Source organism: Vidua chalybeata, chromosome 9 (assembly GCF_026979565.1).
Source record: "Vidua chalybeata isolate OUT-0048 chromosome 9, bVidCha1 merged haplotype, whole genome shotgun sequence".
NCBI classification, from domain to species: domain Eukaryota; kingdom Metazoa; phylum Chordata; class Aves; order Passeriformes; family Viduidae; genus Vidua; species Vidua chalybeata.
The window spans coordinates 6132937-6151631 of record NC_071538.1 but is presented as its reverse complement, the minus strand read 5'-3'; the positions used below and the strand labels follow the sequence as shown (position 1 = coordinate 6151631).

The 18695-nt window shown below is 47.0% G+C and overlaps 1 protein-coding gene across 5 annotated transcripts in view; it reads left to right on the top strand.

Moving 5' to 3' along the window:
• The window catches only part of LEPR (leptin receptor), a 40469-nt gene that overhangs the window by 19699 nt on the left and 2075 nt on the right, over positions 1-18695 (top strand). Inside the window, exons 10-19 of one of the 5 annotated variants that reach the window (XR_008432433.1) lie at positions 1568-1767; positions 3378-3529; positions 4461-4620; positions 5580-5662; positions 6258-6474; positions 7183-7365; positions 7884-7979; positions 8355-8457; positions 9062-9137; positions 17530-18618. Coding sequence is in view for 4 of the 5 variants with exons in the window: in XM_053950996.1 (XP_053806971.1) it covers positions 1568-1767; positions 3378-3529; positions 4461-4620; positions 5580-5662; positions 6258-6474; positions 7183-7365; positions 7884-7979; positions 8355-8457; positions 9062-9137; positions 10199-10975 (2047 nt within the window). In the remaining variant the exon portion in view is untranslated. Of the gene's footprint in view, positions 1-1567; positions 1768-3377; positions 3530-4460; positions 4621-5579; positions 5663-6257; positions 6475-7182; positions 7366-7883; positions 7980-8354; positions 8458-9061; positions 9138-9868; positions 12137-17529; positions 18632-18695 lie in introns of those variants that run through there. The other 4 variants (XM_053950997.1, XM_053950996.1, XM_053950995.1 and 1 more) reach the window with 4 other exon arrangements.

The window sequence follows — 18695 nt, the reverse complement described above, 5'->3', positions numbered from 1 at the left end:
TGTTGCTTTGTGAAGGCAGCAGCTTGGACTGTAGCAATTCCCAGAATCCCAGACTGGTTTGGGTTGGGAGGGACGTCAAAGCTCATCCCATTCCATCCCTGATATGTTGAGCTTGAGGGTTTCCACTCAGACAGACAGACAGACAGACAGCTCTTCCTGAGGCAAAAAAAATCCATAATTTTACTGCTCTGCTGGGCTGGAGATGCAGAAATTTTGGCAGACATCTCCCATCAGCTCTGAGGGCCTAATCCTTTGGAAAGCCAGCCTGTCTTCTCTGGTGGAGTCCTGAATGATCCTGGTGCCCAGGTGAATATTTCCCAGGGTTTTGTGGACTGAAGGAATAACTGGAATGCTGGAAAGGTCAAGTGGAGGCTTTTGGAGCAGGATTAATGCCTGGCTGAGTGCTGAGGTAGCTTTTGTTTACTCTGCCTTCACAAATATGAATCTAATGAGTGCACTGCTGGGCAGGGAGCTGGGAATAAACCCCATGCTGCTCATCGTGGCTTTTATTCCCTCTTCCTCACTGTTCAGGTTTAGCTAAAAATGTAATTTTCTAGTAGGAGGTGATAATGTGGAGATTTGTTCATGTTCCTGCAAGATCAAACAGTGACATTACCACTGCCTGCAAATCCTTCCCAGATGCTGCTGATCCTTCTTTTTGTTCTGATTTTTGTGGTTATTTGTTCAGAGTAAGACCTGAAAGAGGAAAATGCAATAAGATTCCTGCTGCTGTTCCCTTCAGGAGCTGGAGTGCAGCACTGCTGTGCTGATGCTCTGGCTGTGGGGTTTGGTTTTGCTTGGGTTGCTCCTACATCTTCCTCTGCAGGCAGTGCTGCCAGGAGAAACAGCTCCAGAGGGATCATCCTGTGGGAGCAGGGAATGCTCCAATCCCAACCTCCAAAGCACCAGGCACTGCTTTAATCCTGGGGACACGAGGAGGAAACTTCAACCCAGTGTAACTCTGCTGGTTCCTCTGAGTAACTCACACCCTTACGGCCCCTCTCCTCACAGGTCTGAGGAGAAAGCTGAAAAATTCCCACTCCAAGGATTTCTCCAGTTCCATTTCATCCAGAATCCAGGGCTCCTCTCTTCTGTTGCCAGCTGTGATAACTGGACATGGGGGTTTTAATCCAGAGTTGATGTTTTTATGGGATTTCCATCTCCTGGAGACCTCACTGGGTCTCTGTGGCAGCTTCCTCCTGGTTGCCAATTGGGATTTTGGAAGTCATTCCTGACTGGAATCAATTCTTGGCAGATTTGCCTTGCTGTGTTCATTGCCAATCCCTAAAATCCCACAACTGATGAGGATTTGGAGCTGCCTTCTCGTGTTGTACCTGCTGCTTTTGTTGTTTGTCCTGCTTTTTCCGGAGCCAAAGCTTTGAGGAGTGACACTGAAATGTTTTTTATCCCTTCAGTGCAGATCCAGGTTCAACATCCAGATAATCCTCAAAATGCCAGCACGTTTGCAGTGCCACCATTCCTTTTAATTCCCTCCAGATTTACACTTGCAATGAATCAACTGAATGTGGTTTGGGTTTGTTTTTTTTTTTTTTTCCCCTCTTTTAAGGAGTCAAATTTATTGCTCTGACTTTCCAAGCCCATCTCCAAACTCAGAGGTGAAAGAATGCCATTTGCAGAGGAACCACTCCTACGAGTGCACCTTCCAGCCCATTTTCCTGCTGTCTGGATATACCCTGTGGATAGAGTTTAAACACTTCCTGGGAACCCTGGAATCCTCCCCAACTTGTGTCATCCCAGCAGATGTGGGTAGGTCCAGAGCCATGAATCCTCTCTTCCCTTGTGCCCCTGGATTTTTAAATGCTGTAAGGAAGGAATTTCCCCACAGGTTTTCAATAGAAACATGAGAGTTTTGATATTACCTTAAAGAAAAATTGGTTTAAATGTTATTTCCATACAGGATTTTAAATGAAACATCCACTTCTGCCTGTTATTCCCTCTACAGAAAATGCAAGTGTTATACTGCAAAATGAAGCTCATTTTAAAAGTTTTGGTTATTTAATTTTTCTGATTGATTTGTCTTCAATTATTTAGTTGTTTGTTATTATTATTATTATTATTATTATTATTATTATTATTATTATTATTATTATTATTATTATTATTTACATAGTGTATTCTTTACACAGTTATAAATCCATTTAAAATCATGGGGACTGTCCCTGCTCTTCCATGCTGCTGCAACATTTTGTGACACACAGAGCACTGAAATTTGGGTAAAAACAAGAGGCAGGAGCAGTTTTTGAGTGTTTTAAAAACTCCAAAATGTGCAAATTACCTTTTCTTATCTGCTCTGTGACAGAGAATCCACTGGGTATTTTTTGGAAACAAATATGAACATGGGTGAGAGCAAACAAGGCAGCTGGACCCCAGAGGTGCTACATGAAATAAATTCCATTTATATAATTATGAAATTAATTAGAGTTATATAGTTATGAAATAAATTCATATTACATAATTATGAAATACATTTGAATTACATAGTTATGAAATAAATTTGGGTTGTATATTTCTAAAATATGTTTGTTATGTGGTGACAATGGATGGAATTATTTATCCCAGATGCAGGGTGCTCTATATTGTAGTAAAGCAAAGCAAACCCGTTCCAGCACCATCCAAAATGGAAAAAAATATTTATTTTTTTGTTGTTCTTTTCTCCTCATTCACATCAGATTATCCAAAGTAAGTTTAATTCAATTTGGCTTGATTAGCAAACAAGGGTTTTGGGAGATTCCTGTTGTGGAGCAGCTGGATTTGGGGGGAATTTCCAATTAATAAAATCAAAACATTTCCATCAGTCACTGCACAATGTCTGTCCCCAGCCTTTACAGGAGCTGCTGCTTTCTGCAGGGGTGACCCCACTGAAATAATGGAATCGTGGAATTGCTAAGGTTGGAAAAGCCCCTGGAGAGCATGGAATCCAACCATTCCCAGGTGCCAAGGCCACCACTGCCCCTGTCCCCAAGTGCCACATCCACAGGGCTTTTAAATCCCTGCAGGGATGGGGACCCAGCACTGCCCTGGCAGCTGTTCCCATGCCTGACCACCCTTCCCGTGGAGAAACTTTCCAAAATATCCAACCTAAACCTCAGAATTTATTGCCAGACTCTGTCTTTTGTTCTTGATCCCAGGGCACGTAGCAAGTGCCAGCACAAAATAATCTGTTGTGCTTTAAATGAAAGTGAAATACCTGGAAACATTCCCGTGGATTCTGTGTTTCCAGTCCTGCTTTCCCTGGAATAGCAGAGGCCGTGTGTTACCCACCACCCTCAGGACAAGGAGAAGCCATCCATGGTTTGATTTACTGGGAAGTGTCAGTGCAGACTTTGCAGTCGTTTTTTAATTTTTCCATTTTCCAGTGAAGCCTCTCCCCCCTTCCAACGTGGGAGCAGAGCTCACCAGGAACACGGGGCTGCTGAACGTGAGCTGGACCCAGCCTGTCTTTGCCAGCAGGGATCTGACATTCCAGATCCGCTGGAATTCAGGGAGCAGGGAGGACATTCCATGGCAGGTACTGTCTGTTCCATCTGGCCTGGAGCAGGGGTCATTGCACTGCTGCAGTGTGCAGCTGGTTTTCATGGGATTTATCCCCCCTTTTATGGGGGAAATCACAAAATGCAAAAGCATTTGCAGTGTCCACAGCGGAATATTCCTCATGATCCCGCTTCCTCACGGGATTCATTTTCAGGGATTTTGACTCCAAGAGCTGCCTAAACATCCCTGTTGTTGGAACCCAGGGCAGGGGGGATATCTCCTGTCTGCCCTCGGGTGCTCTGACTCCCAGGAAAGCCCTGACTTTGACGCTCCTTCATGGAGAAGGTTCCAAAGCTTCAAAGTAAACTAGAAACCACGAAAGTGTGAAATAGATTGTAGAGAGTAGTGTAGTGTGTCACATGGGTGAGAAATTTAGGTTTTAGGATTTTTATGATGTTATAGATGGATTCAAGATGGAGGGTACAGGGTGTTGTCTCGAGTTCCTTTCTTCTTTCTTCTTCTTCCTTCTTCTCCTTGGGTTTGGGTGGTATCTTGTAATTGGGTAGAAAAATCTGCTTTGTGGGTCTTTAGGGGTCAGTTATTGGGTTAGAAAGGGAAATAATCCAGGTGTCACTTCTTAATTGGGTAGCTTAGTTTTTGATTAGACTTAAAAGGCCTTGCGACACGAGGTCATTAGCCATTTTTGTGCTGTTTTTCCTGCATGCAAGGTCTGGGTGCAGACAGTCATGATAAGATAACAATAAAACAAGAACCTACTGCAGTCGTGATAAGATAACAATAAAACAAGAACCTGAAGACCGAAAAACTCCTGTGTTTGTCAGGAAACTCCTTTTCCTGACAAAGAACTGCTCCAGGAGCGTTTCCCCCCTGCCAGGGGAGCCCTCAGGGAGTTGCCCGGCGTGGGGCCCGCACACTCACACACGGTGACTTTTTTACTTTCTCCCCAGCTCTATGAAGTGCCAAAGCCTGCAGGCAGCTGGGCTGTGCTCCGAGTGCAGCAGCTCTGTGTGCAGTACGTGGTGCAGGTGCGCTGCAGGGAGCTGGATGGATCCGGCTACTGGAGTGACTGGAGCAGAGCAGCCCAAACCCTCGTTCAGGACATCAGAGGTCTGTGCTTCCAGGGACATCCTGGGGGCTGGGACTGACGCTGTTGAGCAGGACGGGAACAGAGAACTCCAGATCAGAAGGCAAAGAAAATGAGCTCTGATTTATTTCAAATGTACCACTCTATATAGAGAACATCACGCAGACTAATTTCTTTGGTCTTAGAGTAAAAACATAGAGAACATCGTGCAGACTGATTTCATTGGTCATAGAGTAAAAACATAGAGAACATCGTGCAGACTGATTTCATTGGTCATAGAGTAAAAACATAGAGAACATCGTGCAGACTGATTTCATTGGTCTTAGAGTAAAAACATAGAGAACATCGTGCAGACTGATTTCATTGGTCTTACAGTAAAAACATAGAGAACATCGTGCAGACTGATTTCATTGGTCTTACAGTAAAAACATAGAGAACATCGTGCAGACTGATTTCATTGGTCTTAGAGTAAAAACATAGAGAACATCGTGCAGACTAATTTCATTGGTCATAGAATAAAAACATAGAGAACATCGTGCAGACTGATTTCATTGGTCTTACAGTAAAAACATAGAGAACATCGTGCAGACTGATTTCATTGGTCTTACAGTAAAAACATAGAGAACATCGTGCAGACTGATTTCATTGGTCTTAGAGTAAAAACATCCCACACCATTGGTGTGCAGTGAATGATGCACAGAGGCAGAACATATCTATAAACAATGTGAATAACAAGGTAGATTAGAGAATTATTTACATTCTTTCCCAACTCTTTCCCAGGCTCTTGCCTGGTTAGAAAATCTTTCTCTTTCTCTCTGACTGAGCTGAGAATACCCACATGGGACTGCAAAATGAAGCTAATTTTAAAGGTTTTAGTTGTTTAAATTTTGTGATTTGTCTTCAATTATTTAGTTTATGCTCCATTATTATTATTATTATTATTACTACTATTATTAGGCCTTCCCAAATTGTTGTTTTGCAGCTCCCTTGCAAGGCCCGGAATTTTGGAGGATCGTTTCTGAGGATCCAGCAAGGAAGCAGAGGAATGTTACCCTCCTCTGGAAGGTGGGAGCAGCTGTATTTGGGGCTTTCCCTTTGATCCTAAAACCAGGTGGGATTGCCAGAAGGGGAGTCTGACAGGCACATGAGGCTTGTGGGAATTGGGATTTGCCTTTTTCTGTGCTCCTGACAATTGCTTGGCTCATCCTAGAGGCAAGAGGTGAATCCTGGTGGGAATTCTGGGGTAAAATGGGAGATGGTTTTGCCTTCTTTGCCTTAAAATGTTAATGCAGGACAGGAAAAAGTTCCTCAGTGCCCATTCCTGTTTGCTCATGTGCTGCTCTGGGGTTTGAACCCTGAAAAATGTGTAAAACAGGGAATTGCTGTGGAAATCTGAAAGTTTGGCTTTCCTTATCCTTCACTTCCCTTTGCTGGGAAGAGAGGGAATGAGAGTCAGCTCTCAGAGAGGGAAATGAAGCCTTTAAAAGGACTCCAGTCCTTGGCTAAAAAAACAGGAGCCAGGACCATTCTGGGTCCTGTTTTATTATTATTTATAGTTGATTATTGGGTCCTGTTTCCTTAAAATTGGAACTGCCCAATGTTTGCTCTGGGAATCAGGGACAGAATTCAGGAATTAATGCCCATGAATTAATTGCTGCAGCCCCTGGTGCAGAATCACTCGTTGTGCAGTGTGAGCAGATACATCATAAAGCACCAGACCCCAGGGAACACCTCCTGGGAGGAGTTTGTGGATCATGGCACCAGCTGGACTTTCCCATGGATGGAGCCAACCCACACCGTCACCATCTTAGCCATGAATTCAGTTGGAATTTCTGCAATTAATTCTAATTTAACTCTGTCCCAGCAAATGAGCACAGGTAAGAGCAGCAGTGAGGGGGATGTGGGAAATGCCAGGGATCCTGGTGATGTTCATGGGGAAAGCTTTCTTTGGGATAAAATTCCCTCTCTTGGAATAAGGAATGTTTTATGGGAATACATTCAGCACCAATAGAGCTGTTGGAAAACTGAGATTTCCTTCATGAAAATCCTTTGATGGGAAAAAAGTTGTCACTGGGCTGTCTTCATTAATAAAATATAAAGTAATTAATCAATGGAAAACAAAATCCTGCTGGAGAACTGATCTTTCATCTCCTTGGTTCTGGGAACACCCAACGTTCCTGCTGGGGAATGTTTTGTTGTCTCCAAAATGAAACGTGGTCGTGTTTTGGGCTGCCAGGGTACAGAGTCCTCAGACTTCCTGAGCAGCAATTCCTGCTCGACTTTCTGAGCAGAAATTCCTGGATTTGGCTGCACTCTGCTTAATTTATTCCCAAGAATTCAGGAGTATTTAATTTTTTTTGGTTAAGGAATTGCAGGTGAGAATTGGGATATTTGATGCCTGTAAGAAACTTCATCTGTTTGTGCTTGGGACTGGTTTAGTGTAACCCAAATTTTTGGTGGCTTGAAGAAGAAAATCTCTCTGCTGATGTGGGTTTCTTATCCAAAAGACAATTAAAAGTGATAAGGTGGTGACACTTCAGCAGTTTATGGGATGTGGATCCCAGGTGCTTTCCCTGTTTCCCCAGTGGATGCTGTGCAATCCCTGAGTGCTTACCTGGTGAACAGCACCTGTGTGGTTGTGGTTTGGAGTCTCTCCCCCCAAATCCCTGGGATAAAATCCTTTGTGATCGAGTGGAGGAACCTGAACAAAGAGGAGCAGATGAAATGGCTGCGAGTTCCTCCAAATCTCAGGAAATATTTCATTTATGGTGAGTGTGTGCTTGAAAATATAATTAATGCTGTTAATTGGTGTGGAACAGAAAAACGTGGAATTTCTGAGCTCTGAGCCCTTTTTCCCTTCCCTGTTTCTAATCACTTTTATTGGCCAATAAACCAAATTTTGATGCTCATTAGAGGATTGCCTGTTGCATTAATAATCAGTTTAAGCTCTGGAGTGAGTTCATTTTGTGGCAGCACAATAAAATTAGTTCTGGAATATTGAACACACCAGCCAATTATTCAAATGAATATCTGCATTTCCTTTGCATTTTGACTTTACTCCTGGAAATTATCACAAGAGCTCCATAAGGTGTTCATTCCATGACAAAATAATGCTGGATTAATAGCTTGAGTTTTGTGATTTTGCAGTAGGGATCTGTAAAGGATGGATCCATTATTGCCCTCTCTGGGCTGATCTGAGCTCTGATCTTTGCCCAGAGCCTCTGTGGAGGGAAGTGTTTAAAAACTGGATGACAGTGGATTCCAAAGGCTGATCTCCCCTTTGCAGATCACTTTATCCTGATTGAGAAGTACCAGTTCAGCCTCTACCCTGTGTTTGCTGGAGGAGTTGGCAAAGCCAGAGCCACGGATCAGTTTGCCAAAGGTGACTGACAGGAGCTTTTCCCCTGTTTTTTAATGAAGTAAAAGTGACTTTTAAGTGTAAAATCTCTGTCTTATCTGAAAAAAAAAAAAAAAAAGTGGTGATAAAGTCACTGTAATGAACCTACAAACAGTGAACAGCTTTAATTTGAAAACCCTCTGTGGGCTGAGCTGAGCGAGGGATTAAACTCCTATTTAAATAATTCCTTTTTGTCTGTTTATTCCCGAGGGAAAGGTTTGTCCATGTGCAATAAAACTCTTGCTCAAGGTTATTTCCCCATCTAAGCTGTTTCTACTGTTTGTTATTTCCCTGTTGCCAACTATTTGCTCCCAGACAAATCACTTTGCTGCATTAATAGCTGAACTCCTTTATTTCCAGGGGGATTTGAAACTGGGAATACTGGCAGCCTCCACGTGGTCCTGCCCATTGTTTTTTCCACCTCAGTTCTGCTGCTGGGAGCGTTGCTGGTTTCACACCAAAGGTACCTCGTTCCTTGTTATCCAAAATCCAGGTGCTGCAGCTGCACTGGTGCCACTCTGCTGAACTGGTGTCACAGAATCCCAGACTGGTTTGGGTTGGGAGGGACCTTAAATCCCATCCAGGGCCACCCCAGGGACACCTCCCACTGTCCCAGGCTGCTCCAGCCCCAGTGTCCAGCCTGGACAGGGATCCAGGGGCAGCCACAGCTGCTCTGGGAATTCTATTCCAGGCTCTCCCCACCCTCCCAGCCAGGAATTCCTTCCCAATATCCCATCTCAATCCACCTTTGCCAGCTTCCAGCCATTCCCTGTGTCCTGTCCCTCCCTGCCTTGTCCCCAGTCCCTCTGCAGCTCTCTTGGAGTTCCTTCAGGCCCTGTGGCTTGTGGTCATTCAGCACAGACTGTACCCTTTATGTTTTCCCAATATATTTTCCCAAACTGCCACCTGGAATGTCCCTTCTTTATGGTTTGGGTTCAATTTGGGCCATTTCTCATCTTTCTGATGATTATTTCATGGCCATAGTGCTGTGGATAAATGAAATGGCAGAGATTCCTTCCCTGCACAGTGGGAACAGCCCCAACTCCTGCATTTCCCTGACATTTCAGGATGAAGAAGCTGCTCTGGGAGGATGTTCCCAACCCCAAGAACTGCTCGTGGGCACAAGGAGTTAATTTCCAGCAGGTTTGTATTTCCGTGGGGCTGCTGCTCCCTCCACCTGGGCTGTTCCAGCTCTGTCTCCAGTGGAAATCCAGCCCTGTCCACCCCTCTGGCTCCATCCAGAGGTTCCCATTTCCCAGGCCTCTGGATTATGCATTGGACGTGATAAATACCTGCTTTTAATGATAAACTGTTAAATAATAAACTGAGAAATACCAGTTTTTAATAGGTGACAGATGGTGGCCTTTGCCAAAACAGCCCTGGCCTTGGCTGGGAGGGGTTCAATCTGTGTTTGCTGTGGTGTCCATGGAGAGGGAAAGGGACACAAACATCTCCTGTAGGGATAAACCACATGCATGAGGGAAAAAAAAATGTTATTTTCATTGTTTAAAAGCTCCCTGTTCATTTTGATGTTGGAAGGTGATGGATTTGTGTGGGAAAATCCCAAATTCAGGGCCCAGTTGTCACCAACAGCAAGTCTGGACTGAGTAGAGCCCAGGAGTTTTACTTTTTGCTCTAATTTCCCACTACTCCGAGTGTTTTGACATTTTCCTCATTATTTTGGCAGCTTCTCTGCTGTAAAACATGGTTTGTTAATCCACAGGAAACCTGGGTTTATCTGTTTTGTCCTGAATTCATTAGGAAATACAAGGGAATTTTCCTTTGGAGCTCTCGTGCTGCTGTCAGTTCATCCTGCTGGATAATTTACACGTGCATTTATTAGGAGTAGTAAATCCTGCATTTCTCCCCAGTAGAGGAGTTTCACTCAGTTCAAGCATGCAGCTGCTACTCAGGTGGGAATGTTCCAAAAATCCTCTGGAAAGGCTGAATTTGACCTGGATAATCCAATCCCAGCAGGGAAAGTTCCTTCAGCTGATGTATCAATGGTAAACCTGTCAAGGAAATTTTGTCATAGAGGATTTTCAACTATAAATTCGTAAAAAACAATGTGTGAACTCGATGTGGCAGAATTCCAGGCTCCTGGGAACGACCTTTGGTGCTGGATGCTGTGATCCATAAAACCTGGAGAGCGAAATGAAGCTGTTCCATAATAAATGAGGATTAAAATCCCTCTTTTCTTCCAGCCTGAAACTCTGGAGCATCTCTTTGCCAAGCACCCCGAGCCAATGTCATGTGAGCCACTTCTCCTGGAGGCAGAGATGGTGCTGGAAGACATCAGCATCACCAAAACCTTGGGAAAAGAAGAGCCAGGGGTTTTTTTAGGAATTGACTCCACGTTTCCAACCCCCCAGGACTCGGAATGGGACTCTGCGTGCTCCAGCAGCCACTTCCAGAGCAGCAGCTTCTGCAGGAGCTCTCAGGATGGAGAAGCCACGGCTCAGGGTGACCTCAGATACGCCACTGTCATCAGCAGCTGCGCTTCCAGCGGGCTCTGCCGGCGGAAAACCAGTCCGAGGAGGTGTTTGGATAGCTGCTTCCTCGGGGAACATCCCACAGTTCTGGGTGCCTTCTCCAGTGGTGCTTGGGAGGTTGGGAGTGGGGCGCTGCTGGTGTTCCCTGGCCCCCAGCCCAGCAGGGCTCTGTCCCTGCTCTCCTCGGAGGGCTTCTCGGAGCCTTTGGGTGAGGCTTTCCCAGGCAGCGCCGAGCGGAGCCTGTGGTACCTGGGGGTAACAGCCCTGGGAAAGGGACACAGGGACGTCCTCCTGACAGACAGCTCCAGGGGCACGGACCTGCTCACGGAGGGGGAGCTTCTCCAGCACATCCCAACCAGGGTCAAGGAGTTTGTCCCAAGCAGCCTCAGGCCTAAAGGCACCGTTCCCTATGCGCCGCAGTTCCGGATGGCTGCAGCCAAAGGGCAGGAGGCCACGGAGAAAAAGGGACAGAATCACCCCAAAATTTGATACTCCTCAAGTTTTTCCAGGTGTTGATGCATTCCCCCATTTTCCCTCTCTTGATTTACCAAGCTTGTTCTGGTTTTAGGCTTCACCTGGAGCCCCCAAGGGTGACAGAGCTGATCCATGGCCTGAAATATTTCTGAGGGGGAAAAGCTGGAATGTGCCTTTTCCCTGGGGATGATTTGTGACATTGAGTCAGCCTGGATGTGGCTGGAAGGAATGGATCAAGGAGTGAAAGGCTGAGGGTTCTGCAGGAAGAGGAAGAAAATCCAAATTCCTGTGCCTCCATTAATTGGATAAAATGATGTATTTAAAGTGAAGTATCCACATTTTGTTGTTGAATACAAGATTCCAAATGGTGCAGTTTTATACTGACATCTCTTCCCAAACTACTTCCTAAGATTCCATGGGAGAAAAGACAGGAATTGGATCCAGGGACCCTCAATTTTTGATTTTGGGGGATCCAACCTGTCTGTATGGCCTTGGAGAAGTCACTTTGCTTCTACAACCCTGCTGGGAAGCCTCAGGTGGGAGTAAAGCAGATCTGCATTTTCTGGGAGAAGCAGGGAAACAAACCCACACCTATTTGCAAGCCAAAGCTATTTTTTTTTTTGTTTTATTTCATAGTTCATAAATATTTTTGTACACCTGCCTTTTCAGAGAACTATTTTGAGCAGTGAAGGAGGATGAATTTATTGTGTATTCCAAAGAATATATTTCTGTCAAACTTCAGAGAGACAAAACCAAAAGAGTAAAAACAGCGTTAAAAACCAAAGGAGGGGTGAATTTAAGCCCAGCTTAACACAAAACCCCACTGCTGGTTTTTGTTAAGCTGCTGACCTGGCACTTACGGGGCTCTTTGATGCTGGATGTGACAGAGATCTGATGTTCTGGTTTCCAAAATCTTGTGTGGGGTGAGGAATTAATGTTTTGTGTTAGGAACCAAGACTTGTCACTGTGGTTGGAGATAAACCTGCAGGCTCGTGTGGCATTCCAGCCTAAAGCTGTGAGCTGGATGTAGGATTCACTTCCTGCTGTTGGGAAGGGACAGGAGAGCCCAGTCCTCTGGAGAATGGAATGATCCTTTCATGGAAGTGTCCAGAAAAATTATTTGGTTGTGTTTGAAGATCATCTTTCTCCAGAAATAAAAAGCTGATGTTGATTTGAGCCTGCCCAGTCCTTTCCCAGTAATTCCATATGAACGGGGGAGCTTAACCATGGGAATGATCAGCTGAGGGACCAGGGAAGGCTTTCCTGGGAACATGGAAAAATTCAGGAATTAGGAGATGTGCAGGAGGTCTCTCCTCAGCGGACACTGGCAGATTCCCAGGTTTCACCCCCTCTGGGAGCCCAGCCTGTCCTCCCACTGCCATCCCATGATCTTCCCAATGGTGCTCCTCAGGAAAACCAGTGGATCTCCTCTGCAAAACTCCTGCAGGAAATACAGCAAATCTGAGCTGCTTCTGCAAAAAGAGATTTTTGGGGTGTGATGAGTGTAGAACCAAGGGATTGGATCCGTTCCTGGGCTGTTCCTGTCCACATCTGCAATCCCAGTGCTCCTGAGGATGCTGCAAATCCAGGTCCTGCCCCACAGCACGGGGCAGGCCACGGCTCCATAAATAATTCCTGAAAGTGGCGTTTCCATCCTGATGGAAGGGACACTCGATCCTGCTCCTCACCTCTCCGTGCTCCCGCAGAAAGCCAAAATCTGCATATCCTGAATGCTCCATCTGCTGCCTCTGGCTCCGGTTACGGCTCCGGCCGCTCCCTCGGGCAGCAGCTGCCTCGGGGAGGGAACTGGGAGCTGGGGAGAACCAGGAGCTGGGTTATTTTCCATCATTATTTTCCCCCTCAGCTTCAGCTCAGGTTGTTTCCCCACAGCTGAGCCTTTCCCAAGCCCTGGGGGATTGCTGGGTTTGCAGCCACAGGAGCAAAATCTTCTTGGCTCATTCCTGGCTGAGCTGGAGATGGGAAATGTGCACTGCCTGGGGATTTTGGAAGGTAAGGAGGTTTTTGTTGGAGCCACAAGAAGCTCCCACTCGTTCCACAGCTGTCCCTGCAAGGGACACAGGTGTCACCCCGGGGAGGGCTGGAAGGGGCTTTGTTCCATGTGAAAATGTCTGGAGCAGGGAATCCGTGCTCGCTGCCTCTCCCACCTCCGGATCCTTGGCAGGAGAGCTGGGAAAGGAACCGGGAGCAGGGAGAAAGTAGGGAACAGGGTCATGCCAGGATCTGTGCTGGGGCAAAAATGGGTTTCAAGTGATGATCTTCACCTCCAGTTCTGCTCTGAGGGGGTTTTTCCTCTCCTGGCTCAGCGCCTGGCAGATCCAAAGGGATTCACCTGCCCCTGGGCATGGGGCAGGAGGAAAAACCTTTGGAATTGCATTTGGGAGCATCCCAAGAGCAGCCACAGGAGTGACCCAGCACAGTTCCTGTTTCCTTCCTAGGGAAAATGTTCCTGTGCCCCAAACAATCCAGAGCCAATTCCCAGGGATCTGAGCATTTTGCAGAGAAATGGGATTTTCTGGCCAGGGCCTCACACTCACCAGGAAAGGCTTTTTCAGTTTGAGCCAAGCAATTACGGGAACCATGTGCAGCTTCTGAAGTACAAATTAAGATCCTGCAGATTCATTTTGAAGAGCATTCAGGACTGCAGCTCTTTTATGTAAGAAAATGAATCAAATGTGTCATTTTCCCTTTTCCATGTCACTTGCAGCTACAGTTAAGTTCCCTTTTTTTCTTTTTTTTAAATCTGGGATTGATGTTTGAAGCAGCAAAAACTTCCAGTGCCAGGGATTTGGAACTCCATGATCTTTAAGCTCCCTTCCAACCCAGGCCATTCCATGATTCCCTGATTTAAAAGCACAGAAGGGATCAATACATCTTTCAAATCCTTACCCAGGCCATGATTTTGTCGTGGACGTTCCAGATATTGTGTTCCCTGTTGGAGAAAAGGGAATTAAAATGCATGTTCCTAGTGGGAATTTCTGCAAGAGGAAGGATCCCATTCCTCCAATCTTCCCTCTACTGGGAAGCAGCTTGTGTCGAAGTTTGAATTAAATTTTTTGGGATGTGCATCCAGGTTTTTCACTGGGATTTCGGCACCTGCCCCAGTGCCCAGATCCTGCTGTTGGCAAGGGCAGCCCCAGCAACACCAAAAGGACCCCAAAACCCCCAAATTCCTTTCAGGAAGAGCCAAACTGGGAAGCCCCAGCATCCCTGTGGCTGGCGGGCGGGTTTGGCAGGTGCCATTGTGCTCACTAATGATCCCAAACAAAAACCGGGAATTGTCTGTGGGGCCTCTCATTAATTAATGACTCCTCATCAGGAGCTGCTTGTGCCAGAGCTGTCAGCAGCAGAGCAGGGCCGGGCTCTGAGAACTCTCCCCAGGAAGCTGCAGAACAGCCCCGATGGCTCCTGGAATAACGCAGAGTCCTGCTGGGAGGGGATGAAGGGAAAACCAAGGGACGGAGGAAGGGACAGCTCGGGGGGTTGGGTGCTGATGAAAAGCCGCGGGCAGCGAGCTCTGGGCTCTGTGAGAGATAAAGGTCACGGCAGTGCCACCTCTGCAGTTCAGACTTAACTGAAGGGTCTCGTCTGGCCTTTTTAATTACCTTTTTTACACACAATTCCCCTTTTCCCATCGTCCTGGATGGGCCCTTTTGGGATGCAAATGAAGTTAATTTCCTATCCCTGAAAATTCATTCAAAAGCAGCCATTTATACCTTCAGATCCAAGAGGAGAGTTAGGGACAGGTGACAAGCACAAACCTGCCCGCTGCTACTTTCCCAGCAAAGAAAGCAATTTCCATATGGAACCAGCACTTGGCAAAGGAGGAGGAGCAACCTGGGCTGCTGGAAGGTGTCCCGAGCCTTGGGTGGAATGACATGGGCTTTAATCTCCATCCAAATCCAAACCATTGTGGGATTTTAGAATCCTCTGAATTCTGTGAATGGGATTTTATAATTCCGTGAATGGATGGGATGGGAAAGCCAAGGAACGGCTCTGTTAGATCCCCCAAATCCATCCAGGACACGCAGGTGGGCAGGAGACCCAGCTCAGGCTGCAAAGGAGCACTCAGAGCTGCATCTCGAGCTTCGAGCGATGATTAAAGATCTGGCAGGGAAAGAATTATTTAATCTTGTGCCTGCCTAATGTCAGGAGCTCGTCAGACACCGGCTGCTGTTTGCAGGAACAGCTTGGAATCCCTCTGCTCCAGCTGGGTGGTCAGGAAAACTCCAGCTGGATCATCAGGAAAACTCCAGCTGGGAGAGGACCACCTCCCTCCTCAGCACAGGGACCAGCAGGGACAGTGATGGACTCAGCCCTGCTCCCCATTTCTGCCCCCTGAACCATCCCACACACCCTGGAGACAACTTCTGGCTGGAGCAGGGATGGTTCCAGAGAGATTTCTTCCAACAGCTCCAGCTGAAGTGAAGGATGTTGGGTTCCTTTTTGTTTTCAGTTTACAGCGTTTTGAAAAGATCGCTTTAGGCTGCTTGTCTTGGAGCTGGGAAGGATCTGGAGCACTGGATGGAGCTGGGAAGGGTCTGGAGCCCCAGGAGGGGCTGAGGGAGCTGGGAAGGGGCTGAGCCTGGAGCAAAGGAGGCTCAGGGGGGACCTTGTGGCTCTGCACAGCTCCTGACAGGAGGGGACAGCCGGGGGGTTGGGCTGTGCTCCAGGGAACAGGGACAGGAGGAGGAAAAGGCTTCAAGTTACTCCAGGGAAGGTTCAGCTTGGAGATGATGGAAAATTTCTTCATGGAAAAGGTTCTCCAGCCCTGGCACAGCTGCCCAGGGTAGGGGTGGAGTCCCCATCCCTGCAGGGATTTAAAAGCCCTGTGGATGTGGCACGTGGGGACACAGGGCAGCAGTGGCCTTGGCAGTGCTGGGAAACAATTGGACTTGATGGTCTCAGAGGACTTTTCCAAGATTAATGATTCCAGGATTCTATGATTTTATAACTGTGGGAGCCTTTTTCTCTTTTTCCCATCAGCTGGATGTGGAAATAGATGCTGAAGCAGGAGCCCTGCCCTCACCCCTGTGAGGACTCCACTCCAATTCCCTGTCTGGAGCTGGGTCAGATTGCTCTGAGCCCCTCGGAGCTCTATGGCCTCTCTGGTTCAAACAGGGAGCTTAAAACTGCACAGGTGGAAATCCAGGAGATCTGAAGATTATTTCCCTGCAAGTCCTGCTTTGTGTCACCTGCCCAGACCCCTTCAGTGGTGACAGCACCCCGAAACACAAGCCAGGGTTGCCAGGCTAAAACACAGAAAGGTTACTTGTTGGTTTAAAAATCTGCTCTGGCTTTTTATTTTTGGGTTTGTTTTTTTTTTTTTTTTAATTTTTATTTTTGGGTTGTTGTGGGGGTTTTTTTTGTTTGTTTGTTTGTTTTGTTTTGTTTTTGTTTTTTTTTGTAAGCAGTGGAACATTTCCTGCCAGTTTGGGATCCTTTTTCCCACTCCAAAAAAACCAGTCCCAGGATTAGGGGCTAAAATCTTTATGGCCACTGCTTTGGTGTGGTTTCAGGGAGCTGACATGAATTAGCTGAGCTCTTTACGGTGAGGAAAATCCCTTCCCTGGGCACTTCCCAGACTGTCCGTGGGAGGGTGGGCAGGCCCTGGCACAGATTCCCTGTCCCTGGCAGTGTCCCAGGCCAGGTTGGAGCACCCTGGGGTAGTGGAAGGTGTCCCTGCCCATGGAGGGGGGACTGGATGATTCCTGAGGTCCCTCCCAACCCAAACCATTCCAGTCCTATTCCATGAGGAATCCTGACATCCTTTAATGTCAGGACTTTTCCTATCTTTTAGCTGTTTCCTTCATCAAATCCAAGGACCTTCCAGCCTTGGCTGTTTTGCAGGATGAATAATCTTGTCAGTGGCTATTTTTTTTCCCAGAATACATCAACACCCAGACACAAATCCTCCTCCAGCTGGATAAACTGGGCTGGGGACAAGCTCTGGGTTCAGGGCTGGCAGCAGAGAGGAGAACATTTCCCAGCACCTCTCAGCCCTAACCCACAGCTCCTCCTGGACCCTCTCAGGGGTTGGGATGCTCCCAAAGAGCTCGGTGGGATGAGTCAGCTCTGTGTCTGCCAGGCTGGTGCTGAGGGGGAGGAAGAGGAGTGAGGAGCTTGTGCTGATCCAGGGAAGCTGCAGCACAGGAGAAAAGTGACTGAATCTCCTTCTTTTCCCAATTCCTTGCCTGGAAAATCCACCTTTACCTGCTAAACCAACACCTGGTCCCTTGGTGGCACCTTTGGGGCTGCCAGGAAAGCTGAGGCAGCGGGAACATCCAGCTTTTCCAAAGCAGGCACAACATAATCCTAATGCACCTTCCTGCTGGTATTTTTTCTGCTCTGTTCCATGTTTTTTTTCCAGAGCATCTAGCACTTCCCAGCTCTGTCAGGGATGATGCCCATGGCTAAGGATTCAAGCCCATCCTCCCTCCTAAAGCCCAGGCTACGGAGAAAATTGGGAATCTGAGATCTCAGCCTCACATCCCAGGATGTGCTGCAATGTTCCTTGCTGTTGTCTTTAACCAAAATATTTGGGTTTCCAGGATTGTTTCAGAAGGAGAAATCATCCATGGAATTGCCCTCGTTTTTTTGAGACTATGACAAATCCTTCCCACTTCCCATCTCCTGCACCTGCCTGCTGCTTTATGGATGAGAAATTCCAGTGGTTCCATTCCAGCCCTGGCGTTGCTCCAGGGAAGTGTCTGCCTTTAAAAACTGCCCAGCATTTTCAAAGTAATAAAAAGCTTCAGTGGCTCCATGAGCTCCTGCCCTTTTCCTAGGAAAGCTGGTGGGTCTTTTTCAGGGAAGCCACCCTGCTGGAGGGGAGCTGCCTGGCCTGCTGGTTTATCCATTTCCATGCAGGCTTTGGGAATCCACAGCAGCCTCCTCAGCCACTCCTGAGGATGAAAAACCTCATCAACACCTCCCAAAGGGATTTTTGGAGGGGTGGGATGCACATCATTCACTGCACAGCTGGTGCTCCATGCACTTCTCCCAAATAAATCCCTAATAAAGCTGCAGGAGGGATGGAATGCCTGCCCTGCACCTCTTCCCTCCTTGCTCAGCTTCTCTCTCCCTCTTGATGTCAAACCCAACAATTCTTCTACTGCTGGTGTGAAATGGGGAGGGGAAATTCCATTGCCTGATCCCAGCATCTGTTATATCCCATTTAATTCCCATTTATTTGATATCCATGAGCTTCTTCAGCTCCGTCAGCTGGAAGGACAGATAAGGGAGCACAGACATTCATTAATTGTGCCCAACCAATTAATTAATTCACGGATCTCTTACAGTATCCGGGGTGTGTGTTTCCTTTCCCTGTTTCCATCCTGTCCTGTTCATCTCCCAACAATCCACAGCCTCCCTCAGTTTTCACCTGAATCCCTTTTCCTGGCACCAAGATCTTTATGGAAGAAGAGGGAGGATGACAAAGCCATTTGGGTTTGATAAGCTGAGGGCACAGAGGGGAAAAAAAATCCTGTGGGGAGTCTCTGTCTGGCTTTGCTTGGTGTGGGCAGTGCCAAGAATCTCCTGATCCTCCCTGAAAAGAGGGATTTTGGAGGGGGGAGGGCACCATGTCCAGAGTAAACCCAGAAATTTGTGTAAAATACCCCAAAATGGCCTTAGTGGAGGTTCTGAGGCTGCCTTGGGGGTGGGGGAGGGCATCAACTCCAGAGTAAACCCAGAAAATCATGGAAATCCCCCAAAC